The sequence below is a fragment of the Molossus molossus genome, unplaced genomic scaffold (assembly GCF_014108415.1).
Source record: "Molossus molossus isolate mMolMol1 unplaced genomic scaffold, mMolMol1.p scaffold_m16_p_17, whole genome shotgun sequence".
Lineage (NCBI taxonomy): Eukaryota > Metazoa > Chordata > Mammalia > Chiroptera > Molossidae > Molossus > Molossus molossus.
Genome location: NW_023425352.1, coordinates 69,057,777 through 69,084,812, shown reverse-complemented (window position 1 = coordinate 69,084,812; position 27,036 = coordinate 69,057,777). Strand labels below are relative to the sequence as shown.

General features: G+C 54.5%; 1 protein-coding gene across 1 annotated transcript in view; it reads left to right on the top strand.

Moving 5' to 3' along the window:
- Positions 1 to 27,036, top strand: part of WDFY4 (WDFY family member 4) — a 284,390-nt gene that overhangs the window by 140,234 nt on the left and 117,120 nt on the right. The window contains exons 36-39 of the mRNA XM_036265310.1: positions 882 to 1,120; positions 4,860 to 4,981; positions 6,367 to 6,552; positions 7,880 to 8,016. Coding sequence (XP_036121203.1) covers positions 882 to 1,120; positions 4,860 to 4,981; positions 6,367 to 6,552; positions 7,880 to 8,016 — 684 coding nt within the window. The remainder of the gene's footprint in view (positions 1 to 881; positions 1,121 to 4,859; positions 4,982 to 6,366; positions 6,553 to 7,879; positions 8,017 to 27,036) is intronic.

The following is a 27,036-nucleotide window of genomic DNA, read 5'->3' as shown; positions in this document are numbered from 1 at the left end:
AGACGATAGAATACGACTCCCGAATCACAGCAGATTTGCATAAAACCAACTGCATTAGTATAAATACTTGCTGTACCCACAAAACTCTAAGAGGGCAATCTATGACCAATAAATGACCTTCCCAGGAGACTGAAAAATTCTGCACATAATTTTTGTTCTATGGATTCTTTTTGATGAAGTCAGATAAATGGACGAACCACTCAGTGTTAAGGCTACGAGTCAGGACCTTCTGCCTTCCCATCTAAGTTTCTCGTGTGCTAACATTCACTGGCCTCTCGTCTCCTTTAGAGGCTGTGGTGGTTCAGAGCATGGCTCAGTGTCTGGTGTGCATGTGCCCCTTGCTGACCAGTTAACCTCGTGGCCCCTCAGTCTTTATCCCTAAAGCGGGATGTGCTTAGTGCCTACTCCATCGTACGGTCAGGAGGCTTAAATGAGGCACCACACGGAATGCCACGCAGAATGCTCAGTGTGATACCTGGGGTATTGCAAATCCTCGATACGTGGTAACTAAGATTTACAGTTAGTAATATATTTTTTGAAACAGACGCTACTAATAGTATGTTCTTATACATTGAAGGTCAACCATCTTACCTATATTTCAGAAATCTCTGGTCTCTTATCTATTTCCCATTAATACAACTGTGGTAAACTTTAAAATCTTTACACCAATTTTTGGCAAATCCAATCATTGTGATTGCCTTTATTGATTATTCACTTAAATAGAAGCTCAAAGGCAGTGAAGATGGTCCTATTGGAATTTTAGATCGTGCCGAATTTTGAAATACAGAAAAGACTGAGATTGTATCATTTTCTCCGTTAACTGGGTCAGTACCTGAAAGCGTAGTTTTCACAAGTGTGTGTGTGTTTATTCTATGACACAGGTCATCGAGAATCCCTCTTCACAGAGGGCCACTGTCATCACTGCTCTGTACAGCAGCTTAAATAAAGTCATCCTGCATTGCCTCTCCAAGCCCCAGCAGTCCCTCTCGGAGTGCCTCAGCCTCCTCCGCACCCTGGACTTTCTGCAGGAGCACTGGGACATCGTCTTCGCCACCTACAACTCCAACTCCAGCTTCCTGCTGTGCCTCATGCACTGTCTGCTCCTGCTCAGTGAGAAGAGGTAGGTGCCTCCCGGTCTGTTTCTGGGCCCAGGGCTCACGGCAGAGAAGAAGCCTTCAGAGGTCAACATCAGTGACAGCAACCCTCGTTGATCTGGTTGTCCAAATTACGTACAATGTCTGATAGTATGGTAGGTTTTCCTCAAAACTGTCCATGGGACTGAGCATCTAGAATCGTCATAAAATAATACTTGACCCTATTTCCACAATTCTCAGGTTGTAAGAGTCTTCACTGATTTAATTTGGGGGGAAGACAACTCCAACATTTAATATGATTTCATGATGCAGGCAGATTTCGGAGATATTAACATTTGTCGAATACAACCATGTAATGGAAAAACATATAAAATACATTATATTATGTTAGCCAGGAATAATTTTGATTACAGAAAAAAACTATAGACAATTTATTATATAAAATAGCATCCAGAAGTACACTTGTATAAGAAATGCTAATAACAAAAAACTAATCTCATTACAATACTTTTCTTGAAGTCCAAAGTTTCAAGCCATGTTAGTTTTCTGTGTGCGTGTGTACTGTGTGTGTGTGTGCTCTGTGTACGCTGTGAGCTTGTTTGCGTGTGATCTGTGTATGTGCTCAGTGTGTGTGTGCTCTGTGTGTGTGTATGCTCTGTGTGTGCATGTGTGTTCTGTGTGTGTGCTATGTGTGCGTGTGTTCTGTGTGTGTGCTCTGTGTGCGTGTGTGCTCTGAGTGTGTGTGCTCTGCGTGTGCTTTGTGTGCATGTGTACTCTGTGCGTGCTCTGTGTGTGCGTGCTCTGTGTGCATGTGTTTTCTGTGTGTGCTTTGTGTGCGTGTGTGCTCTGCGCGTGTGTGCTCTACGTGTGCGTGTGCTCTGTGTGTGTGCTCTGCGTGTGTGCTCTGTGTGTGCTGCGTCTGTGCTCGGTGTGTGTGCTCTATGTGCGTGTGTGCTCTATGTGCATGTGCTTTGTGTGCATGTGTGCTCTGTGCGTGCTCTGTGTGCATGTGTGCTCTGTGTGTTCCGTGTGTGTGCTTTGTGTGCATGTGTGCTCTGCATGTGCGTGTGCTCTGTGTGTGTGCGCTCTGTGCGTGTGTGCTCTGTGTGTGTGCTATGTGTGCTGTGTTCTGTGCGTATGTGCTCTGTGTGTGCTGCATGTGTGCTCTTTGTGTGTGTGCTCTGTGCGTGTAGCTTTGTGTGCATGTGTGCTCTGTGTGCATGTGCTTTGTGTGCATGTGTGCTGTGTGTGTTCTGTGTGTGTGTGCTCTGTGTGCGTGTGTGCTCTGTGTGCGTGTGTGCTCTGTGTGCGTGCTCCGTGTGTTCTCTGTGTGTGCTTTGTGTGCATGTGTGCTCTGTGCGTGTGTGCTCTGTGTGTGTGTGTGCTCTGTGTGCGTGTGTGCTCTGTGTGCACGCTGTACGCATGCTCTGTGTGTGTGCTCTGTGCGTGTGCTCTGTGTGTGCGCTGTGTGTGTGTGCGCTCTGTGTGTGCTCTGTGCGTGTGTGCTCTGTGTGCGTGTGTGCTGTGTGTGTGCACTCTGCGTGTGTGTGCTGTGTGTGTGCTCTGTGTGTGTGCTGTGTGTATGCTCTGTGTGCGTGTGTGCGCTGTGTGTGTGCTCTGTGTGTGTGCTGTGTATGCTCTGTGCGTGTGCTCTGTGTGCATGTGTGTGCTCTGTGTGTGTGCGTGTGTGCCCTGTGTGCGTGCTCTATGTGCATGTGCTCTGTGTGTGTGCTCTGTGTGTGTGTGTGCTGTGTGTGTGCTCTGTGTGCGTGTGTGCTGTGTGTGCTCTGTGTGCGTGTGCTTTGTGTGTGTGTGCTGTGTGTGTGCGTGTGCGCTGTGTGTGCTCTGTGTGCGTGTGTGCTCTGCGTGTGTGCTCTGTGTGCGTGCTGTATGTGTGTGCGCGTGTGCACTGTGTGTGTGCTCTGTGTGTGTGCTCTGTATGCGTGCTGTGTGTGTGCTCTGTATGCGTGCTGTGTGCATGTGTGCTGTGTGTGTGCACTGTGTAAGTGCTCTGTGTGTGCGCTCTGTGTGCATGCTGTGTGCTGTTTGCTCTGTGTGCATGTGCTCTGTGTGCGTGTGCGCTGTGTGTGTGCTCTGTATGCGTGCTGTGTGCATGTGTGCTGTGTGTGTGCGCTGTGTAAGTGCTCTGTGTGTGCGCTCTGTGTGCGTGCTGTGTGCGTGTGCTCTGTGTGCTCTGTGTGTGTGTGCTCTGTGTGTGCTCTCTGCGCGCTGTGTGTGTGCTGTTTGCTCTGTGTGCATGTGCTCTGTGTGCGTGTGCGCTGTGTGTGCTCTGTGTGTGTGCTCTGTGTGTGCTATGTGTATGCTCTGTGTGTGTGCTCTGTGCGTGTGCTCTGTGTGCGTGTGTGTGCTCTGTGTGTGTGCTTTGTGTGCGTGTGTTCTCTGTGTGTGCTCTGTGTGTGTGTGCTCTGTGTGTGTGTGTGTGACCATCTGTATATGTCATGTATCACCTGCACCGTGGTGTCTTACTGCCTGTGAATATTCCTCATCTCTGGAGAGCCATGCTGAATGTAGAGGAACAGAGCACTGTGGGATATTACATTTTGGTCTAGTCCTTTTTTTTAGTATTATGCTTGATTATTGAAAAAAAAATCCCCCAAATCCCGTCAAGTTGACCCTTGAAAGTTGGAAGATAGTCGCGATCTGGGAAGCAATGGAGAATGCTCCTGGCCCCCAGCCCAGAGGAGGCCTTGCCTTTCATTGTTTGAAGTAAACACTCTGTTTTCAGTGTGTGGATTCAGTTGGGTGGTCTGTCTCTTCTGCATTTCAAGAATGGGGTCCCGTCCACACGGAAGGCACAGGTGAAGAGCGGGGTGCAGCTGGTCCGGGGTGGATGCCCCACCCTGTCTAGCAGAATGGACTCCAGCCTCCAGGGGGTCTCATTCCAGAAATGTGTTTTTCTTTTTAAACTTACCTTCATTGTTGAAAGTATTACAGATATCCCCCTTTTTTCCTCCGTTGGCCCCTCCTCCCCGCCGCCCTGCCTTCCCCACACTATTGTCTGTGTCCACTGGTTATACATAGTGCATATAAATTGCCATATGCTGTATTTTTTTATTTTCTGGTTTGTCATTTTCTGTTCAACTCGCAAACATGAACTGAGAGTGCATTCTGTGTGTTTGGCTGAGGAGCAGAGAAGAGCACACATGGACAGTAACATGACCAGGAGCCCTGGAGCACACAGTTCATGGGGATTCTAACATGTAAACCACTGCACCCCATTCAGAACCAACTCTGGGATTGTGGGGTCCAGAAAAGTGCAAGGGAGGATCCCTTGTTCAAAAATTACTGTGAACTTCAAACTAGTAAGAGAAGCGCCCACACATGGGGCCTTTCCGAGGGTGGACCACGCAACAGTGCACAGGTCTGAGGCCGTGACGCTGGCCCTGCCCCATTCCAGGCAGAGTGGGTCCATGTCGAACAGAGGCAGAGGTCAATGCTTTGCGGGGTCTGCAAAAAGAAATGACTGATTCTGCTGATGGGGAGACCAGGAGAGGGTTCAGGGGGTCTGCTGGGAGCATGGATTGGATTCAATAAGATAGGAACAAAAAATGGCATTTTTCCTATTTTCCAGAATGCTATTGTATAATACCTGTCATGGAAGTTGTTATAGCTGTTGGCTTGGACCTGCGAGATAGATTTTCCATGTTGATATGTAGTGTGTTTGGAGGATGATTATTTGTAATAAAGAACAATGGCATAACCCCACCGAAACGGATTTTATAGAGAAAATCTCTTGTCTACTAGTTACCCAGAAGGCTTCGGATTGGACCCTAAGCCTAGAGTGACTCCTTATCATCAAGTGTTTCTTTCTCCGAATGAAGAAGTGAGAGAAAAAAGAGTGGACAACCTCCCAAGTCTGAGTGACGGTACATTTCATGTGTTGTCTGTTTGGGGGGAGCAGGTGCATAGTGATACCCGCTGGGGTTGCATGCTTCAGTTTGTCTTTCCCGGGAAGAGGAAACATAGACTATGAAGGAGAGAGTCCAAGGCCAGAGTGAGCCCTAGAAGGTCCAGAACGATGTAGCAGCAGAGCGAGGTAACCCGATGGGGGTATCATGGGAGTGACTTTTGCATGTTAAAAATGGCCTGGACTGGCTGGGTGGGTGGATGCAAACAGAGCCTGTGGAACTTGGCTAGACTGAGACCCGGAGGACCTCGCTGTAAGTTGACTTCACATGTTCTTTGGCCTCTTGAATTTTACCTCGGACCACTGGATACGGCAGCTGGCGTGGCGTTTCAGTCCAAACCATTACATAGCTAGCTGTGTCTTCAGCTTTCTTCCCTAGAACATGGGAATGGAGGAAATAAACTCATTTATAAAGTGTTTGGCTTAATGGAGGTTATTTTTGGATTTTCTAAGATCAAGTCAAGTTAAAAGGAATGAGTTAAAAAAAAAAAAAAAACCAATCTCATTTGGATTCATTGTGTTCTGAGTGGCTGCTGCCTCTTGGTCCAAGGGGCTCTGGTAGACCTTCCTCCGGCAATTTGGTTTCCTGCCACTTACCAGTGATATTTTGTGATACTAGATGGTAGGCACAAGAGCCTGATTTCTACTCAAACAGGTACCCAAAGCCAGTGCTCACAACTCTTGTGAATTAACATTTTACTCTTGTAGTATTGACCCCAACATGAGCATTGGCATTTGGGGACTCGACTTGTAGAGTGGACCGAGCAGTGTCCTGGGATGAGCAGACAGGCTGGGACTAGAGGGGGACCTGGTGGTCCACACCCGAGGGAACGTAGGCACTATGGTGGGGCTGTGTGGGCATAGCAGCTGGAACAGCTTGGGAGACTTGCCATGTCCGGGCACATACAGGACACTGAGGTGGATGACTGGTGGGGAGCCTGTGCCAGTGCCAGGAAGGGGGACCTTGCTGGGTCCTGGTCCCATGGGTACGATTCTAGTTTTTGTGTCCATTCCTCCAAGAGGCTAATATAAAAAGGTTGAAAGGAGCTTTCTAGGAGAAGCCAGCTGGTTACCCAGAGTTCTCACAGATATCTCTCTGTTTGGTGTCAGAATTGGGAGGTGAGAGAAGGAAATTCCCTAAACCCATCGCCTGGGATTCCCAGCTCAGGACACAAGAGGATGGCAGGACTGGGTGGTGGGCGGTCAGAAGCAGGGGAGCAACAGCTCACGTGGATGTCGGTCGCACTGCAAAGCAGGATGGTGCTCAAAGCGTGTGAGGGACAGCAGCCATGACCGGCGCTGCGGGGTGCCGAGCTGCCTGACCACGGCCACGCTCTCTCCCAGTCCAACGCAGCATCCAGGGCGCCGTGCACACCCTCTGGCAGCAGCTCGTGGCACAGAGGCGGCAGGAGCTGGAGGACACCTTCAAGATTGATCTCTCTGTGAAGCCTGGGGACAGAGAAGTGAAGCTTGGAGAAGTCACCCCCCTCTGGGAGGAGATGATGCTCAAGGCCTGGCAGCATTACCTAGGTACCTGTCCAGTGGGCGCCAGGGTGGAGCTCCTGGGTGTCAGAGCCAGACTTCCCGAGGCTCCCCTTGGGGCTCGCAGCCTTCCCACGAGGCCTTCCCTTCCATCCTGGGGGTGGGACTTACATCACTGGAACCTCATGGACCTGCTCACAGAGAATAGATGCTTCTTTGCGTCTTAGGTGTAAGGAAGGCCAGAGGTGTCAGCCAGCAAGGGGACTCTAGAGACCTCTCAGACTGAAGGGCCGCCGTGTCCGAGCTCCATTCTGGGCTCTGCAGCTTGGGGTCTTGCTCTCATAGTCACCTGCCAAGCTGTGCAGTGACCTGGAGCCTCAGTTTCTTTGAAATCTTTCTTTTTTTAAAATATGTTTTTAAAGAGAGAGGAAGGAAGAGAGAGATTGAAACATTGATGTGAGAGAGAAGCATCACTTGGCTGCCTCCTGCACAGCCCCTACTGGGGATCAAGCCCTGACCGGGATACGAACCGGGACCTCCCAGTCCATGGGATGACACCCTAACCTCTTAGCCACACTGGCGGGCAGTGTCTTTGGGCTCTAAGTGAAAGTCTTCATCCCGAAGATATTAATGTTCCTTGCATTCTGTCAATAACTCAACATTTCACCCTCGTATTAATCGATGCAACTGTGAGATGATGCTTTAATTTTGCTTGAAGCGGTCACGGCTGTCCAATTACAGATCATATACTTGTTTCAAGTCTTTCAACCTCACGAAATTCAGTCTTCTAAGAGGTGGTTATTTCCATGTATATTGTCCCAGACTACTCAGTGGTGTAGCACCTCTTACTTCACTGGCTTCCCAAACTAGCCCAGGAACATTTGTGTCTACATACAGGCAATTTGAAGGCAAAATGTCAGGTTGCATTTCAGGGATGAATGCAGTTAAAGGACAACTTTGCGCGTGTCCATGTAGTGGAATAAAACAGCGAGAGGGACCATGACGCCCGCAAACGGCTCTGTCTACGCCCACAGCCATAGTTTGCAGACTTTCTGTATTTCAAGGCCCGTATTTTAAATATAATCGTGTTTATTCTCCACGACACCACACGAAGGGTGGATACTGTTATTCCCATTTTACAGAATGACAACACTGAGGCTTCGGAATGTTAGCCTCTTGCCTGACGGCCAGTGGGCTGTGCAGCCAGGGCTCTGCGCCAGGTCGGTGACCAGAACCCTACCGCGTTTCCCACTGCTCCCTTCTCAGAGGCACACTGGGCTCGAACCCCTGGCGGGCCTTTGGGGGCCAAGCCGGCCGCAGACACTGTGTGTGTTCTCAATCCCTCCTCTGACAGTCTCTGCTTCCCTGTCCCCAGCATCTGAGAAGAAATCTCTGGCCAGTCGCTCGAGTGCCGGTCACCACAGCAGAGTCACGTCGTGGAGCGAGAGCTTGTCCTCGGCCATGAGGCTGATCCCTGGGCGGCAGGCCAAGGACCCCGAGTGCAAGACAGAGGTGAGCCCAGACCCCATGTCCCTAAGAAGACCAGGAATTCTCTTGGTCCCCACGAGTCATGTCTCCTTGCTCTGCTGTTGACTGGATGAGTCTAATTCCATGTTCTTCTGGGCTCTCAAGTGTGAGCATGCGGCTTCCTGGACGAGAGGGGCGGGTCCTAGGCTAGCCTTCACTCTGAGAATGTGGCTCCTCGTGGGCACCCAGAGCAGGTGTTCCTGGTGGCATTAAAATCCAAGCCATTATCCTTGGGTGCTGGGTGTGCTCAGGGCACAGCAGCCCGTGGCTCAGTAGGAGCCAGTATATGGGCTCAGTGAAGGGGCCAGAAACATTGGTGCTGTTACTGGGGGATACGGCATTAGACCCTCTTGACTGCAAGGCTGAGACATTGGGGTTTTCTAATTCATTTCTCTAAAGCCGTATAACAAATGATCCTAAAATGCAATGGTATCAGCAATGACTTTTGTGTGATTATGGATACCGTGGTAAGCAGTTTGGGACATAGCAGGTCTGAGGGGTGTCTCTGCTCCATGATGTCTGGGCCTTTTCCAGAACCACTGGAAGGTTCTGGAAGGTTTCACTCACACGTCCGGGGTTGCTGCTGGCTTGAGTCTGAGAGCTTGGCTGAGCCTGTCGGTCGGAACACCTGCGCACAGCCTCTCCGTGTGTCCTGTGCTTCCGTGCGGCCGGTAGCCGGGCTTCCGGGAGCAGTTTCTACAGGGAGGGGAAGGCGAGAAGAGAGGGTGAGCAGGCAGAGCCACAGGTCTTGCCGTCCATGACCGCGCTTCAGACACGAGGCAGCACGGCCTCTGCTGTTCCTTCGCTGAGAGAGCCGCAGGGCCCCGCCCAGGTCCAGGGCAGGCGTGTGCCCTGCCTCCCGGGAGGAGGCACAGGTTCTACGGGGGTGCGGGGGCTGCTTTAGGAAAACAAGTGTCCTCTAGTCTAATGCTGGGCCCGTGGCTGATCTTGGGGCAGACTGTGATCAGTGAATGGACAGAGCCTTAGTCAGGGGACCCTGAGCTTTATCTCCTTCCCTCCCCTGTGGGACAGGTAACTGCAGGACACTGTGGGAAGGGGCCCCCTGGGGGGTAGCTTAGGCGGTTGGCAGACACGTCACACAATTTGAGTTCTCTGCTCATTTCACGTTGGAAGGTGAGCTTGACTGCAAAGCCCTCCTGCTCAGAGTCTGGGCCCTGCTGTCCCCGCGGGTCCACTGTGGGGAGTGACCAATGGGAGAGGCACTGTCATCAGATACTGGGGAGAAGATGGGGTACAGAGCTTCCTGCACCTGCCATGAGCCGAGGGTAGGAGGGGTTCTTCGCTCTAAGCTTCTGGCAACAGAAATGTCAAGATGCACGGAGAAAGAGCCTAAACTAGAGGGGTGGCCAGAAACCAGCTCGACCGGGCTGCGGGCCTGCTGGTGTCAGGACCAGGCTGGGCTGTGTCCCGAGCACCCTGGCCTGTGGCGGGCATCACGCCCTAAGTGTGGACACACACACTGGCTGAGCGAGCGAGCGGATAACTCACGTTTGTCTCAGGTGCATTACTCAGCGGTTGGCCCCATTCTGTAGATGTGGGAACTGAATCTAAGAGAAGCCAAGGGTCCGCAGCCAGGGGGTGGCAGAGGAAAGGTACTGTCCATCTCCTGCTCAGTGCAGGGTCTCAGACCATTCACAGCCCCTCAACCGCTGGTTTCCAACACTCACGGGAATGCGCTCTGTCCAGCAGAATATGAGGAGCCCTCAGGAGCTGCAGGTGCCTTGGGGTAGAGGACAGTTTACAAAGGTCCATTTGACCTCATCGCTTTCTCCGCAAGGAAACGCGTTCCACACGGGGTCATAGCGCTGAGCCCAGAGCTGTACCCACGCACTTTCTCTGGACCAACGCCATGTGTGGCAGGAGGGAGCCAGCCCCTGTGCCCTTGGCTTCACCCTGGAGCTCTGCTCCTTGACCGAGTGACCATTGTCCCTAGGAGGTTGGGTCATCTGGTTTGGGGCTAGGGACAGGGCGGCTGGGGTGGGGGCGTGGACATGCACTTTGTGGGAACCCTCCCAGGCTACCGATGCTGCCTGTTCCTGTGCCGCCCTCCCGCCCAGGTCACTGCCGTGGGCTCAGCGCAGCCGCCAAGTCCTGGGAGGCGGGGTGAGGGACCAGCTCATCCAGAAGAAGCTTCGGTAGGCTGCAGCGTTGGGGCCACGCAGGTTCTCAGTGGCTTGGCATTGCTCGCTCTCGACTCATTGAAAGATCTGGGGAAGAGAACACTTGAGATCGGCTCTGTGGTCTTGTGAAGGCAGGTTGTTCAAGATGTCTCTGCATCAACCCAGGTCTCAGTCACTCACTCAGTTACTCACTCAGTCAGCAAACACTCACTGAGTGCCGACTCTGGACCCTGCTCTAAGCACCAGCATTACAGATGACAGAAAAGCTAACGTGTCCTCTGCTTTCATGGGGTGAGGACCTGCAGTAACAGGTGTCACGCTCCTGAGCGTTGGGGGTGTCAACTGCAATGAGGAGGAATCGAGCGGGGAACTGGGAGAGGTGGCGAGAGATCGCCGGGTGCCCTCCGGGAAAGTGGTCGGGCGGAGAGGATCCCGGGCAAAGGCACGGAGGCAGGCGCAGGCCGGGTGCCCTAAAGCAGGAGAGGCCAGTGTGGCTGCACTAGGGTGGAGGGACACCCCAGGAACATAGCCGCAGCTGCTGCTCCCGGGAAGAGCTGTGCGTTCCCACAGCGACGCTCGGACAGCAGGCCTGCACTGCTGCGCTCCCCTCTGCGGTCTGCGCGCCCCGACGCTCGGAGACAGGAGCGCGGCCCTGCTCGCGTAGCTGCACCTGCTAGTGGGGCAAACTTCTGCGAAACACACGTACATACATGCACACCTGTTTACGCACACACATGCACGTGCATGCACACACCACATACATATCACACACACGTGCACATTGCACACACCCTCCCCCGGCTTCTTCCTTCCTGTTGGAGCCCCATTTGTGTATCTGTAAACCTGATTTGGTTTTGCTTTCTACACTTTATAACCTGTGGATTTTTAAAAGCCAAGTTATTTTTTTAAACAAAGTGGATTATGTTTTCATTTTACAAGTGACTGCATCTCTTCCAGTGCCTCAGGCTGGGCGGGGCACAGAGCCCGTTCCGAGGAAGGTTCTTAAGGACAGTGCAGGGAACCGCGTGGCGTCCGGCCTCCGCTGGGTGACCCCCAGCCTCAGACCCGCACTTGTCCTGCGTTCACACGGCTGCCTTTGTTGCTGACAGAGGCACAACTTCTCAGGTACATATGTACGCTGTGATGTCATAGGATAAGAGCATCAACTATTTGCCCTGGGGTCTGTTTAATTATTTTTAAAAATTAATTTTGATTATTACAGCTGATTACACCTCAGTGAGCAATGTAATTGATATTTTCTAATGCATCCCAAGGAACATTTTGTACAACACGTTTTTTGTTGTTGAAGGTTAAAGACTGCGTTATTGGTTTTTCCTAAATGTGCCCACATCATTAGTGCCTCCAGTGAGGAGGTCGCCATCTGGAAGCAGCAGCGTGGGGACATTACTCAGGCACAGTGCATGAAATTGGTGTTTCTGCATCTTTGGGCTCTCTTCTGGAAAGAAGAGGCTTGTAATTAAAGGAGCTGGTTTTGGAGGAAACATTATTCATTCGGTGTTATTCCTTATCATGTCAGCGCTGACAGCTTACAGCGCTGGGAAATTGTTCCTTGGCGTGGGACACGGTCCCGATGCCTTTGCCTACCTCCACTTCCCTAGGAGGTGTTTCCTGCTTGGCAGGTGAGCCTGGGGCAAGGCTGCAGTGATAGATGCTGTTTCTCCTTTTCCTCCCCTGCCCTCACCTTCTCTCTGGGATCCACTTTGAAGCGTGTCTCTGCCAGGGCGAAGGCTGTGGGTGCCAGCCTGCTGGACAGAGGCGGGATCTTGGGCTCCCTTGGGGCCACCGAAGGCCAGCTGGGGTGTGCTGGCAGCCGCCTCGTCGTCCCCCCTGCGGAGAACCCAGAGGGCACCACTCTGGCCAGCATTTCCCCCGCAGCAGTGGTCATGGCTTTGCTCCGCTGCTCAGTTTCGGACTTTTGTGTTTAAAAACAAGTTGAAGAAACACCTACGACCAACACTGGTTTCTTCATTTTGACAGATGGACCTTGGCAACAGTGTCAGTCAAAACTGTGTTAACTTACGGGAAACCAGGTGAGGGGTTGACCAGAACTCTCTATACTATCTTTAGACATTTTTGAAAATCTGAAGTAATTCCAGAATACAAAATATAGAGTGTGTCATCTTCTGTTTGGTGGTGGTTGTTTGAAGCATTTTTAAACAGAACGGGTGTCCTGGACATGGGAGCCGGGGACCAGGTGGGAGGGCTGAGAGGACGAGGGCCGCTGGCCTGGGCAGAGCAGAGGGGCGGCTGGCGGCAGGGTGGGTGGCGGGATGAGCACGGGGCAGGGTGGGGGCGCTGCGGCCCACGGGGTGCCGTTAAGCAGGGCGCAGACATCTCTGTGTGTACAGGTTAGATGGCAGGTCCGGACCCCGGGGAGGAGCCGGTGAGGGGACTAGCATCTCAGGAGCGAGATGATGGGGCTGCAGCAGCGGCTGTCGAGCCATGACATTGAAGAACACCCCGAGAACTCAGTTCAGCGGGGCTGAGATGAGCAGACAGAAAGGAGGCCGAGGAGCCAGGCCCAGGCCCTGAGACGAGGGTGTGTCCAGGCACAGGGGCCAGCGAGCTGGATGGTTCTGTTGTTTGTGCAGGGAATGGGGAGGAAGCAGACAGAGCAGAAAGATTGGGGTGCAGTGGGAGCGCCTCCAGGGGACGCAGCTGCCTGGCCTGTGTGTTGTCTGGCAAGTGAGTTGGATTTCACCCTACTTTCCTCCTGTCTCATGCAGGGGCGAGATTGGGGTCTTACAGAGGAGCACACCGTGGAGCAGGGCCAGGGCCTGCGTCCGTGTGTCCATGGCTTTTGGAGATAATTGAGCAAGCGTCCAGCTGCTATTTTTGAAGCAGAAATGGCCCGTATGGGAAGCCAGGCTGTGTGGGAAGTAACAGAAGGGATGGGAAGGCACCAAGAACCGGAGGGGGACACCCTGGAGCTGCCCATATACAAAGGACGCTCTCTGGGCTGGAGCTCTTGTGTCTGCCTGGCCACGTGCTCCAGGCCCTGAGGTCCTGCGAAAGTGGCCTGTGGGTGGCCCCTGCCACCCAGACACCTGTAAGACCAGCAGAGCCCACTTGTGGGTTCTTGAAGATCTGAGATGAACACAGATGTGGGCAGGCAGCTGGGAAGCTATCGCTGCTTTCCGGAATGTGACAGGCCTGGTGTCTCCCACTCACAGCCAGTGAGGGCCCGCCCCTGGCAGAGGCTGGCTGAGGCCATCAGCTGGTGACGGCTCTTTAAAGAGCAGCCCGCTCAGGCCCCTGGCAAGGGGAACAACGGTCTTGACCCCCCTCTCTGAGCACTTTATCCATGATCTCTTTTAAGAAGTATAGTTTATAAATTCAAACATAGCTCTGGCCAATTTGGCGCAGCAGTTAGAGCGCCGGCCCGCAGAGCAGAGAGACCCGGGTTCGGTTCCCGCTAAGGGCACGTACCTCAGTTGCAGTTTGTCCCTGGCCCTGGTTGGGGTCCTGTGGGTGGCAGCCACTCGATGTGTCTCTCTCACATGGACATACCTCTCTCTCTTCCTCCCTCTCGCCCTCCCATTCTATCTGAAGATAAAAATGCAAAAATGTCCTTGGGTGAGAACAAAAAATAAATAAATTCAAACATATACAGAAGTAGAGAAAATAGTACAATGAATTCCCATGTATCTCTCCATCACTTCCTCAATTTTCAGCTCATTACCAATCCTGTCTCATCTCCATCACTAGCCACTGTCCCCCTCTGCACGAAGTAATTTTGAATCAACATTCTAGACATCATATCACTTCATGCATAAATATTTCTGTGTACTTATTTTTTTCTTTAAAGAGATCATGAGACCCAAATGGCACACAAGTAGCCGAATCGGCAGCTTTGGGTTACTGTGGGAACTGCCGGGCCGTCTCCGGTCCTCTTCAGTGTGTTTGTATCCGCCTCCTGCTGCCGAGGGACAGTGGTCTTGCTGAGGCTGGGAGGGGCAGCGTCACAGACTCCTGCCCATTTCAGGAGGAAGGGTGACGTCTGACCGGGTTGCAGGTGCCCTTGGGTTCAGTGTTTTTGCACTTAAGCAATTAGAGGGTGGACGGCACCGGTCACAGCATTCAGTGGGTGCTCAGTATTCCGTGGGTGCTCAGCGTTCCGTGGGTGCCCAGCGTTCCGTGGGTGCCCAGCATTCAGTGGGTGCCCAGCATTCAGTGGGTGCTGTGTTCAGTGTGTGCCCAGCGTTCCGTGGGTGCCCAGTGTTCTGTGGGTGCCCAGCGTTCCGTGGGTGCCCAGCGTTCCGTGGGTGCTCAGTGTCCGTGGGTGCCCAGCGTTCTGTGGGTGCCCAGAGTTCCGTGGGTGCTCAGTGTCCGTGGGTACCCAGTGTTCCGTGGTTGCCCAGCATTCCGTGGGTGCCCAGTGTTTTGTGGGTGCTTAGCATTCAGTGGGTGCTGTGTTCAGTGGGTGCCCAGCATTCCGTGGGTGCCCAGTGTTCTGTGGGTGCCCAGCATTCCGTGGGTGCCCAGCGTTCCGTGGGTGCTCAGTGTTCCATGGGTGCCCAGCGTTCTGTGGTTGTCCAGCGTTCTGTGGGTGCCCAGCGTTCCGTGGTTGCCCAGCGTTCTGTGGGTGCCCAGCGTTCCATGGGTGCTCAGTGTCTGTGGGTACCCAGTGTTCAATGGGTGCCCAGTGTTCTGTGGGTGCCCAGCGTTCCGTGGGTGCCCAGCGTTTTGTGGGTACTCAGCGTTCTGCACATGCCCAGCGTTCCGTGGGTGCCCAGCGTTCCGTGGGTGCTCAGCGTTTAGTGGCTGCCCAGCGTTTTGTGGGTGCCCAGCGTTCAGTGGGTGCTGTGTTCAGTGTGTGCCCAGCGTTCCATGGGTGCCCAGCGTTCCGTGGGTGCCCAGCGTTCCGTGGGTGCTCAGTGTTCCATGGGTGCCCAGCGTTCTGTGGGTGCCCAGCGTTCCGTGGGTGCCCAGCGTTCCATGGTTGCCCAGCGTTCTGTCGGTGCCCAGCGTTCCATGGGTGCTCAGTGTCTGTGGGTACCCAGTGTTCTGTGGTTGCCCAGCATTCTGTGGGTGCTCAGCGTTCCGTGGGTGCCCAGCGTTCTGTGGGTGCCCAGCGTTCCGTGGGTGCTCAGTGTTCCGTGGGTGCTCAGTGTTGAGTGGTTGCCCAGCGTTCCTTGGTTGCCCAGCGTTCCGTGGGTGCTCAGTGTTGAGCGGGCGCCCCGCGGGCAGCGGGTGGACGCAGTGTCAGTGTGGTGTCAGTGTGGTGTCAGCGGGGAGAAAGGCGCATGACTGCACGGGCCCAGGGCTGAGCAGAGACTGTGAAAATAGAAGGCCTGGGCTTGGAGTCGTGGGGTGGGAGGGGACAGTAGGGCCGAGGGTGACAGCCGAGGAGGTGAAAGTGCACCGTGAGCAGGAAGTCAGCACTCCCAGGAAGGCTCTGAGGCAAGTGTTAAGTCAGAGATCTTGAAGAAATCGTAGGGAATTTTAAAAGTCTGAAACTCAGAAGGCACGGGCGCATCACCGGCACTCCTGCCCACGTCCGGACGGAGGATGAGGTCAGAGGCTGTCGCGTGGGATGTTTCACTTAGACTCGTAGTGAGTGCGACGCGGTGTTTGTGGGCCTGGGACAAAGAACTTTCACAGGAGAGGGATATGCCTTCAAGCGGCATCTCAAAGCAGGCGGCCTGAATTTGGGGGGAAATTAAGAGATGAGGACTTCTAAAATGGAAGGGGTGAGACCGCGACAGCACATTCTCGCTGGCAGGGAAGGACAGAAAGGTCAGCCGGTGTCACAGCTGTAGAAAGAGAGTGACCGGAAACCTGAAGCCACAGACTTGGTGAGCAGTCACGCCTGTGGGCTGAACCAGCCGTGTTTGCTGGCAGGAAAAGTCTTGTGAGCAAATAACTAAATGGGAGCCGTTAATTATCTGTTCGATGGTCATTCACAAAGGCACGAGTGATTTCTTTTTTTTTAATAAATTTTTTATTTATTTTTTTGTTACAGATATTTTACCTTTTTTACCCCATTGGCACCCCCCACCCCACCCCACCTCCGCCCCGTCCCCGGCTTAGTTGTCCATGTCCATTGGTCATGCATACATGCATGTAAGTTCTGTGGTTTATCTCTTCCCACCCCCCCCCAAGGCACGAGTGATTTCAAACAGGCCATGACACTGGAAAGCACGCGGGGTCCTGGCTCCCGCGATGGGTGAGTGAGGCTGCCTCTCCCGGGTAACTGGCCCCGAAAACCATGCACTCCCCTCGCCCGAACCCAGAGGGGTGTCTGCACTCGGTCATGTCCAGAGAGAACTTACATTTGGCTTTGGCTGTGGTGGGATTTGGGGGCAAGAAAAAAAAATTATTCAGTCCAATAGTTTTATTTCTGAAGCCTCTGATGTTTCTCTTTTCACTTTAACTGAAAATGAAGTCTGTAGAACATGTATTCTAGCCCCTGGTCTTGTAGGATGCTCTGTCCCAGCACCGCACCCAGAATTGACTCAGCCATGTGGCATCCTGGGCAGAGGGGGGACATTGCACTGCGGGTCGTGGGCATACGGTCAGGCGGACAGCAGAGGGGTGAACTGGCCCTTGAGGGCTTCTTCTGGTGGTCTGGGTACCCAACCAGGACCTTCTCACTCATCCTCTCTTCCCTGATCTCACACACACACACACACACACACCCACACCCACACCCACACCCCCCTGCAGATAGCTGATGTTGGAACCCACCCGTTACATCAGGGAGAAGTGAGGGAAGAAGCTCCTTTGAACAAGGACCTCTGCCCCGTAACTGAGCAGCTGGTGGGCTCCGGCAGCGAGGGTTTGAGAAGCAGCATCACCGGCAGTGTTGGGCCCCGGGCGGGAAGCACCGTAGCCCACGAGGGACGCCCCTGCCCGGGAGAAGGAGACCGAACACCACTGGTCTCACAGGCTGCTCCAGGAGCTCCCCCGAAGGGAAGGAGCAGAGCGGACACGGGGCCCTTACCTGGTGTTTCTTTACCAGTGCACCATTGTGCGGCATCTTTGTCTTCATAATAGAAGGATAATTAACACCACTAATTATCTAATTAAGTTCATTAAGCATCCACCAACAGTGCGCTGTGAAGCTGACATTATGTTCTACTGTCAACAAATGCTTTTGATTTCTTAGGAAGTAATTAAAATGTAAATTAGCATGCGATTATATGCACAGGGGAAGTTTTGAATCCGATATTCATTTCCAAACTGCTCAGAGCAGTATCAGTGATGCTCTTTCCTTCAAGCGGAGCAGACGAGGCTCTTCGGGCGACGTGAGCGGCTGGTCTCAGTGCTGCGTCGCCTGCCGCGCGGTGCTCAGCGGCCGTTTGGGGCTTTTGTTCTTATTTGCTCGTTTTATTTAATATGTTCATTTTGTGTCCGTTGTGTTACAGTGATCACAACTGGTACTTTCTCTGACAACTTTCTGCAGCTTAAATTCTCCAGTTGCGTTTACCCTTTTTGACGCATTTCAGGGCAGAGCCTTGGATGTGTCCTTCGTGTCAGGTCAGGTTCGGAGAACAGAGGCGGTGCGTTGCTGAGAGCAGGTGACAGGCACGACAGAGGGGGGCCACAGATAGCAACCCTGTGTCCAGGTCTGTGGTTGCAAGCTCACATTCCCCCACTTTTGAAAGGCAGCCCCTTAGTTTCTGATGAAATACTCCAACTAGAAGGAGCGTGTTTCGTGCTAAATTCTACTGGATTCGCCTCATCTGGTTAGCATCCTTCTGGAAACTTCCCACTGTTGGAAGGAGGCTCCCAGATGGAAGCCGCCCGGCCGCAGCCCAGTGTCTGTGCTGTGAGCAGTCCTGTTGAGTCTGGGGTGCTGTCTCCACAGCGCTCGCCACTCACTGTGAGGGCTCAGCGAGGTGATGCCCACCTCTGCCGTCCTCGGGCGTGAAGGCCTGGGCATGGAGCGCATTCCTGCTCCGCAGGAGGGAGGCTCCACTCGTAACCTCGAACCTTCCACTTCTTCTGGAAAGAGTCTCCAGGGTAGGTGGTGCAGATCCAAGCCCGTTTCATGTGAACAAGGTTTCAGATAAAGGCCAAGCGAGAACAGTAGCCTAAGAGAGACTGTCCCTTAGGCCCTTGAAAGATCAGTCCGGCCGGTGTGGCCCAGTGGTTGAGCATCGACCCTGCACCAAGAGGTCGCCGGTTCGATTCCTGGTCAGGACACATGCCCAGGTTGTGGGCCGGATCCCCAGTGGCGGCCCATCGATGTTCTCTCGCATTGATGTTTCTAACTCCCTCTCCTTTCCCTTCTCTCTAAAATCAATGAAGGAAAAAATAAAAAAACAAACAAACAAACAAAGATCAGTGTCAAATCTTGCCCATGTACAGAGCCCACTGGACCACTAACTGCTCGTCACTGTGGGTACAGACATGTCCCCAACGTCCAAGCCCAGGGAGGCTGTTCTCCTGGGACAGGCAGGGGCCGGCATCCTTGCCCTGTGACCAGTGGTGTAAGGTCGGGAGCCATCAGCGACATCATGTAGAGGAAACTGACCCGCATGGGCTCCACAGAGAGATGGGCAGTTTGCGGGGTGCATCCCCCTCACTTCTGTCAGCTCTGCTCACAAGCGGTGAGCCCATGTGGACCGTATCCACGGAGGGGAAGGGCACCTTGTTCTCATTGGTCCCAGAGGGGCTCCTCTTTCTCGTTCATGCGGAGGACGGTGGCTAGGGTGGCAGACCCCTGCCTGCCAAGGGGCCCTGCTGGCGGAAAGCACCTGCCTCAGTGAGCTGATAGGCTTCTTCACCCGCATGTTCCTCTGCACTGTTTCTGTGTAAGACCCTTCTCGAAGCACAGTCTGCTGCACCATCACCTGCACGAATGCAAAGTCCTCACGATACACGGACGATCCGTGCTGACGGAACCGCTTCATCCTGGGGCTGCTTGTAGCTTTGCCTCCTGCTAATCACACTCTCGCCTTAACTGGTGCCAAGGCCACCGAGCCACAAAGCCCATGATGCCCTGGGCTCTGCCACCTGACAGCGGCTGAGAGCCACCTCCCCGAGATCCTTCGGGCGTTCAAGTCGAGACGAGGTTCGAGTCGTTTCGTTCCGGCAGCAAGGTGACAGCTGAGCTTGCGCCAGGAGACAAGCAGTCGGCACTCGGGCTGTGTGCATCGATGCTGTGTTCTCAGTGTGAGGTCACAGCTGCTGAACGGCACGCAGAATCCAGGTCAGGTTGGGGAGTCCTTGGGGACGGATGCGGAATCCTTCCCCGAAGACCCAGCCACCGGGAGTCTGGTCTGCAAAGGCTAACGGGGTCCCGCCCCGCTTGGGGTCCCCCGCCCCGCTAAGCGTCTGCTGGTTTTCTTTCTTCCATGTCCTATAGGATGTTATTTTACTACCAAGTCAGGCTGTTCACAGGCCACATATGACGGCTGTCCTTGGGGGTAGTTCTTCTTTGTATTTCTCACCTGAGGGTATTTTTCCATTTATCATTAGATAGAGTGGGAGGGAGGGGAGGAGGGAGATGGAGACAGAGAGAAACATCAGTGTGATAAAGCCACATCGACTGGTTGCCTCCTGCAGGACCCTGACTAGGGCCAGGGACCAGCCACAACTGAGGTGCGTGCCCTTGACCGGAATTGAACCTGCAACTCATTGGTCCACGGGCTGATGCTCTAACAGCTGAGCCAAACCGGCCAGGGCCACTGGAGGTATTTCAAAGTAACCTGAGGTTCAAGTCTGCAGCTCAACCTCCAATATTTAATGCACAGAAGTACTGCATCGTATGTAATTCAGCAGCACGTGAACTTGGCCTAGACATCATTTCTTGATAAGAACCTAGAAAAGAATAAGAACACACGGTCTTGCTATTCCAGGAGTCCTCGTGGTCTGGTTAATTATCTCTCGTTAGATGGCATCTAACGAGAATCACAGTAGATAGGGTTCTGGGAAAAAAAGTATATCGATCAAGATTTTGTAAATTAAAACAGATTAATCTTGGGTTGAATCCTGCTGAAATCTGAATACAATCCTTTACTTTAAAGGCTAATTATACCTGGAAATCTCTTTTGAGGTCCAGATTTCTGTGTATTGGGTTTCCTCATGGGGGGTACACCTACGTTCCACAAACTAACCCTGTGCTTGGGGAAAGTATCGTCATCCCAGGAAATGCTTTAGAATGAGAAGAATTAGATATGATTTATGGGTGGGGAAACATGTTTTGCTTATTTCTCTAAACTTGAACACGTAGAACTTAATCATACTCATCAGTGCAGAAACGCGTCCGCGGTCTCAGCAGCGTGCTCCCAGCTCTGCACAGTGAGACGGCAGATGGCGGCGGAGCGGAGTCGGGTGGCCCTCCCGGGCTGCCAGCACCCGTGGCCCCTCGCAGCGCGGCCGGCGCCTGCCACGTGAGTCCCAGCTCGCCCTGGGGCCCAACTATTACGAGAAACAATTTTGGTTAATTAAAAAATTCTTTCAAGGTCTCAGAACGGAAAGTTGTGAAGTTGTCTTCCCTTTGCTGTCGGCGAGGGGGCTGGGGAAGCTGGGCTCTGTCCTGGTGGAGAGGGGAGGACAGACGGACGGCAGGGGTGGCGGGCAGGGCAGCCGAGGGACGCCGGTCCTGGCTGACCCCGCGGAGAGCCAGGGTTTTTGGCGCTGACCTCTTCACTGGTGTAAGGAGCAGAGAAGGGAATGGCCGAGGTCTTGAGCAACCAAGTGCGATGGAGGCGTGCGTGTCGGGTTGACTGGGCAACGGCTCGGCCCCGTGACCCACACGCTGGCCCCACTGACAGCAGGGCTGGGGCGCCAGATGAGGGTCTGCTCTCCGGGGAAACAGCGTGAACTGAAGGGGATGATGAGAAGGGATCCGTGTGCCATAATCTGAAGAACATCCATGAGGTGTGGGAGTCAGCCACGGGCTTGCCGTCAGCCGTCCGGTGACAGAAATGTCCCCAAGGCCACCTTGAAGCTGGGAGGGAGGAGTAGCCGTCCACCTTGGGGTGAGAACTTTGGGAAGGGCCCCTGCGTGTGTTGGGCTCGAGGGGGACGAGCTTGTGTACGGGGGAACTGAGAGCGGCTCCTGGCGGGAGTGCAGAGATGACGTGTCCGGCACACGCAGTGGCCACGCGTGTTCCACGTTCTCTGGGAGATCAGAGAACACCTCCGTGTCTGCGTCTCCCCTGCGTCTGTATCTGTGCACCTCCTTTTCATCTCCTGAACACCCATTTCTGCTCCGAACCATCCCTCCTTCAAGATCCCAAGCTCATCCCCTGATTTCCTACCATATCCCAGGCCCTCGCTGAAGAGCAGGGGACACAGACACTAGCAGTGGCCATCCTGGCCGGCCAGGCACACCCAGGCTGGTGACACCTGGCAGTGTGATCAGAGTGGGCTGAAGGGGCCCAGCAGAGAGCAGGCCTGGCGGCCTCTTGGAGGAGTTCCAGCTGAGACTCGGGGGAGGGGGAGGGGAGGGGCAGGGAGGCTGGGAGGGAGCCTGGAGAGGCAGGGAGAGCTCTGCCCTCTGCCCTCTGCCCTCTGCCCTCTGCCTGCGGGTCTGCTCCTGCCTTGTTACTGAAGCATCACGTGTGGTTTCTCCTAATATCGTGTGTTTATTTCTAGCTGACTCGCTCCCCAGGGGATGTCTGTACCTTCAGATAAGGATGCCATGAACTAAAGGGATGAGATCAGGGACAGGAATAGCACCAGAGAAAGCCAGTTCCTGGGGAAGTAAGATAACAAATGTGCAGTCTGGAGACCTACAGTCACCTACAGTCACTGTGCACACGGTTGCTGGGTGTTCTCCCGTGAGGTGAGAAGGCTGCCCCTCTAGCAGCCGCCAGTCCCTCTCCAGCCTGGACCCTGTGTGGCGGCAGCCGCCTGGCCCTGCCTTGGCAGCATGCCTGTCTTATTTATCTCCTGGGTAGGTTTTTGTTGCTGGAGGGCAAGCTGGGTGCCCTGGTCACCTGAAGGCCCTAGGGCTAGTACAGGGCCTAGCCCAGAGCAGGTGCTGGGAATTGTTGGCTGAAAAAAGACTGTAAAGAAAAGAAATCAGGCCTATTTCTGTTCCCAGGGAGAGCCCAGCCTGAGGAGAGGGAGGGCTGGCGTTGACGCGATGCCTGTGCCCCACAGGAAGCCCGACCGTAGGACCTCCTGGCAGGTCCCGGGGTAGCCCCAAGAGCGCAAGGTGCACGGTGTGGACAGCATCCTGGGGGGCAGGCTGTGGTCAGCGGGGCCCTCAGGAAACTCCTGCTGTGGACCCAGGTGGCTGTCAGCACTGTCCTGAGAGCTTGGGCCACAGGTCCGCCCTGAAAGTGGCTGGTGACAGGCGGTCCAAAGTGGCCTTGCCTTTCTCCATGATGCCTAAAGAAGGAGTTCTCCCCATGACCCCAGGCCCCTCTCCTCTCAAATGGGGCTGCAGTGTCCAGACTGCCTCTGGGCCTCATTACTGGAGCAAAAGACCCCGGATTCCTTTGTCCAGCGGCCATTCCAAGTCCCACAGGCAGGGGACACATCTCTTCCCCAGCTCTGGGGCTGGGATCTGCGCTCTGGGTGTTGGCGGATTGGCTTCCTCCGGAGCCTCTCAGCTCGCCCAGCATCAGCTCTGCGCGTGGCCCTGCCGTCCTTACCCGTCGCAGGAAGACACGGGCCAGCCGGCCAGGCCCCTCCGGCCTCTGTGGGACCCTGTCCCCAAGCCCTCAGCCACATCCTGAGGTTCCAGGAGTGGGGCCTTCAGCACGTAAGATTTGGAGAACACATTTAGTCCATAAAAGTACCCCCAGTATCCATACATGTTTGGGGGAAGATGTTCCCATGGAGTTCCCACCCTTGGGATAGATCCTCACATTTCTCTCATCCAGATCCTCCCGGCACTTCTAATTTCTTCACTTCTGCCCTGTCTAGGGAGCGGAGTGCCTCCATGAGCCTTCCCTGTGAGGACAAGGGGACAGAAACCCAGTGACACCGGACTGAGTTCAGGGAAAGGCAGCGTGGCGACACCTCCAGTTTGTCAGAGCCTGGTGGAGGCCCTGAAGCCCAAGGCAGAGGTGCAGAGACAGGCCCAGGGACAGGCCAGGGACAGGTGCAGGGACTGGCCCAGTGACAAGCCCGGGACAGGCACAGAGAAAGGCCCCGGGACAGGCGCAATGACAGGCCCAGGGACAGGCCAGAGACAAGAGCAGGAGCAGGCGCAGGGACAGGCGCAGGGACAGGCCAGGAATAGGCGCAGGGACAGGCGTAGGGGCAGGTGCAGGGACAGGCGCAGGGACAGGCGCAGGGGCAGGCCCAGGGACAGGCGCAGGGAGAGGCACAGGGACAGGCCCGGGACAGGCCCAGGGAGAGGCACAGTGACAGGCCAGGGGCAGGCGCAGGGACAGGCCCGGGGCAGGCGCAGGGACAGGCCCAGGGACAGGCCCAGGGACAGGTGCAGGGACAGGCCCAGGGACAGGCCAGAGACAGGGACAGGCGCAGGGACAGGCCAGGAACAGGCCCAGGGACAGGCGCAGGGGCAGGCCAGGGACAGGCGCAGGGAGAGGCACTGAGACAGGCCCGGGACAGGCCCAGGGACAGGCGCAGGGGCAGGCCAGGGACAGGCCCAGGGACAGGCGCAGGGGCAGGCCAGGGATAGGCACAGGACAGGCCCAGGGACAGGCCAGGGACAGGTGCAGGGACTGGCCCAGTGACAGGCCCGGGACAGGCACAGAGAAAGGCCCAGGGACAGGCGCAGTGACAGGCCCAGGGACAGGCCAGAGACAAGAGCAGGAGCAGGCGCAGGGACAGGCGCAGGGACAGGCCAGGAATAGGCGCGGTGACAGGCCAGGGACAGGCGCAGGGACAGGCGCAGGGACAGGCCAGGAATAGGCGCGGTGACAGGCCAGGGACAGGCGCAGGGACAGGCCAGGAATAGGTGCGGTGACAGGCCAGGGACAGGCGCAGGGACAGGCCCAGGGAGAGGCACAGGGACAGGCCCGGGACAGGCCCAGGCACAGGCGCAGGGGCAGGCCAGGGACAGGCCCAGGACAGGTCCAGGGACAGGCCAGGGACAGGCCCAGGGACAGGCGCGGGGGCAGGCCAGGGACAGGCCCAGGGACAGGCCCAGGGACAGGCCAGGGACAGGCACAGGGCAGGCCCAGGGACAGGCCCAGGGACAGGCGCAGGGGCAGGCCAGGGACAGGCACAGGACAGGCCCAGGGACAGGCACAGGGCAGGCCCAGGGACAGGCGCAGGGGCAGGCCAGGGACAGGCACAGGACAGGCCCAGGGACAGGCCTGGGACAGGCACAGAGACAGGCGCAGTGACAGGCCAGGGACAGGCATAGTGACAGGCCAGGGACAGGCCCGGGACAGGCTCAGAGACAGGCCCCGGGACAGGCGCAGTGACAGGCCAGGGACAGGCGCAGAGACAGGTGCAGAGTCAGGCACAGCAAAGGAGGCTCCTTGAGGGGCCCTGTGCCTGCGATTCTGAAGGGTTTGTCCTTAGCTGCGCCGACAGGGGTTCTGTGTAGCCGTTCTCCATGTTCTCATGACGATTGGATTTAATCAAAACATCACAGTTCAGAAAGACAAATTAGAAACCACTGTTCATCTTAGAAATTAATCTGTGAGCGGATTTAACGGGAGATGAATTGCGCTGTGGTGTTCTGGTCCCTCTTCACCCACTCCGAGCCCGGCTCTCTGTCATTACGGCGGGAAATATGGTTATTACTCTGGTATTGCTTGACATTTATTACGAATCCAGGGGCCTATGTCTCCATGGCAGGGAAAAGTGCAATTATCTGGGCACTTGGAGAAACAGCATTTCCTGGCCCGAGTCATCCAAACAGACACCCTCGAAGGCCCCTCGGCCGTGACCACGGCTCGGTGCAGGCCCAGGCTGTCCTGTTGCTGGCACACGTTATACCTTCTTCATAGTGGCCGGTGGCGTTCATGAGCTCGTGTGCCTGTTGCCAGGGAAGCATTTTGTTGTCTTCTCGCTGTTAGTCGTCCCACCTGAGCGCGGTCTCCACTGCGGACTTGCACTGAGGGCAGCTACGCCAGCCCCACGTGCGGGCACACAGAGCGGCGTGCAGGCAACCTGCGTGCTGAAGGTGCGTGCTGTGCCCGCCCAGGAGAAGCCGTGGTCACGACAGCAGGACTGCCCCTCCTTCCGAGCAGCGAGGAAGGTCTGGGAGCTTCCTTTCAGCATTGCAAACTTGCATCGTTGCCTCCCTCAGGCCCTTGGGGACAGAGGGGCAGTGTCCTCGAGGCCCGCATTCTGCGGTGGGCAGGGGTGGTGATGCAGAGTGTGGTGGGTGCCGGGAAGAGGAGAGCAGAGGGGAACCCTGGTGCCACAAACCACGGGGCGCTCACCCAGACACGACTCCCTCTGCCGCCCGCTGCCGCTGGCAACCGGGCCCGGGTACCGCCCCACCCTCCAGCCCACCAGTGGAGGAGAGGTGGCCACGAGGGACAGGGTGACCAGCGACAGTGGTCAGTGGGAACATGGTACACGGGTGTCCTTCTCCACCTCCAAGTTCCACTCGGCCTCCATGAACGAGAGACCACCCGAGTTTAACTTGAACGTGTCACTTGTCTCTTTGGCCCAAGAAAGTCAGATGTTAAAGGAATCGAGGTGTCACCAAACTCAAGCAGCATGGTTATCATTTTTCTTTTGTGGAATTATTAGTGAATATTTATAAAAAACTGTGAAAAAGACTGCCTGTAATGAAGTCACGTGATACGGGGTTGCATCTTAAAATATATTCATAAATTGGAAATCAAGTCGGCAACAATACTCTTACATTTTCCTTAAGTTATTTGTCAAGATGATAGCACCCATGGTTCTGTGGATTCTGTTCCATCCTCTGGACATGCACCGGGCAGCCTGTCCATGTTTGCGGATCAGTGACTGTTTCTTCGTTAAGTATCTGATGAAGTGGGTCACTGGTGCAGTTTAGGGAAACAAGATTTACCAGCAGTCATTTGTGTTTGAACATGAGAATTACACTCTGCGCATGAGCTGTTCACAGCTGAGAGGAACCTGGCACCCCGTGCAGCTGAGAGGGCGTGGCTCAGGCTCCACCTGTCCTGACAGCCCAGGTGGAAGGCTTGTGGGAGTCCCACCGGACTTCAGTGCACTTTTCATTTCAGAATACCTTTCTTTTTAACTTAATTTTTATTGTTGAGAGTATTATAGATGTCCCCCATTTTCCCCTCCTTTGCCCCTCTCCACCCAGCCCCCACCCCACCCCAGGCCGTCACCACACTATTGTCTGTGTTCGTGGACTATACATATATGCATATATGTTCTTTGGTTAATATATTCCTCTCCCCCCAACCCCCTCCCCTTGAGATCTGTCAATCTGTTCCATGTATCCATGCCTCTGGACCTATTTTGTTTGTCAATTTATTTTGTTCGTTAGACTCCACATATAAGTGACATCATGTGATATTTGTCTTTCTCTGACGGGCTTATTTTGCTTAGCGTAATACTCTCCAGGACCCTCCATGCTGTTGCAGAGGGTAAGAGAGGCTTGATTCTCACAGCTGCGTAGTGCTCCATTGTGTACACGTACCACTGCTTTTCATTCACTCCTCTGCTGATGGGCATTCGGGCTGTTTCCAGATCTTAGCAATTGTAAATGGGCTGCTACAAACAGAGGGACGTATGTGTTCTTTCTGATTGGTGTTTCGGGATTCTTAGGGTATATTCCCAGAAGTGTGATTGCAGAATAACTTTTATATGCTTTGCTTTTTTTTTAAATCCTCACCAAGGACATTTTTTTATTTTTTTTGTTCAGATAGAGTAGGAGGGAGAGAGAGGAAGAGACAGAGAGAGAAACATCCACGTGAAAGGGACACATCGAGTGGCTGCCTTCCACACAACCCAGCCAGGGCTGGGGACAAACTGCAACTGAGGTACAGGCCCTTAGCGG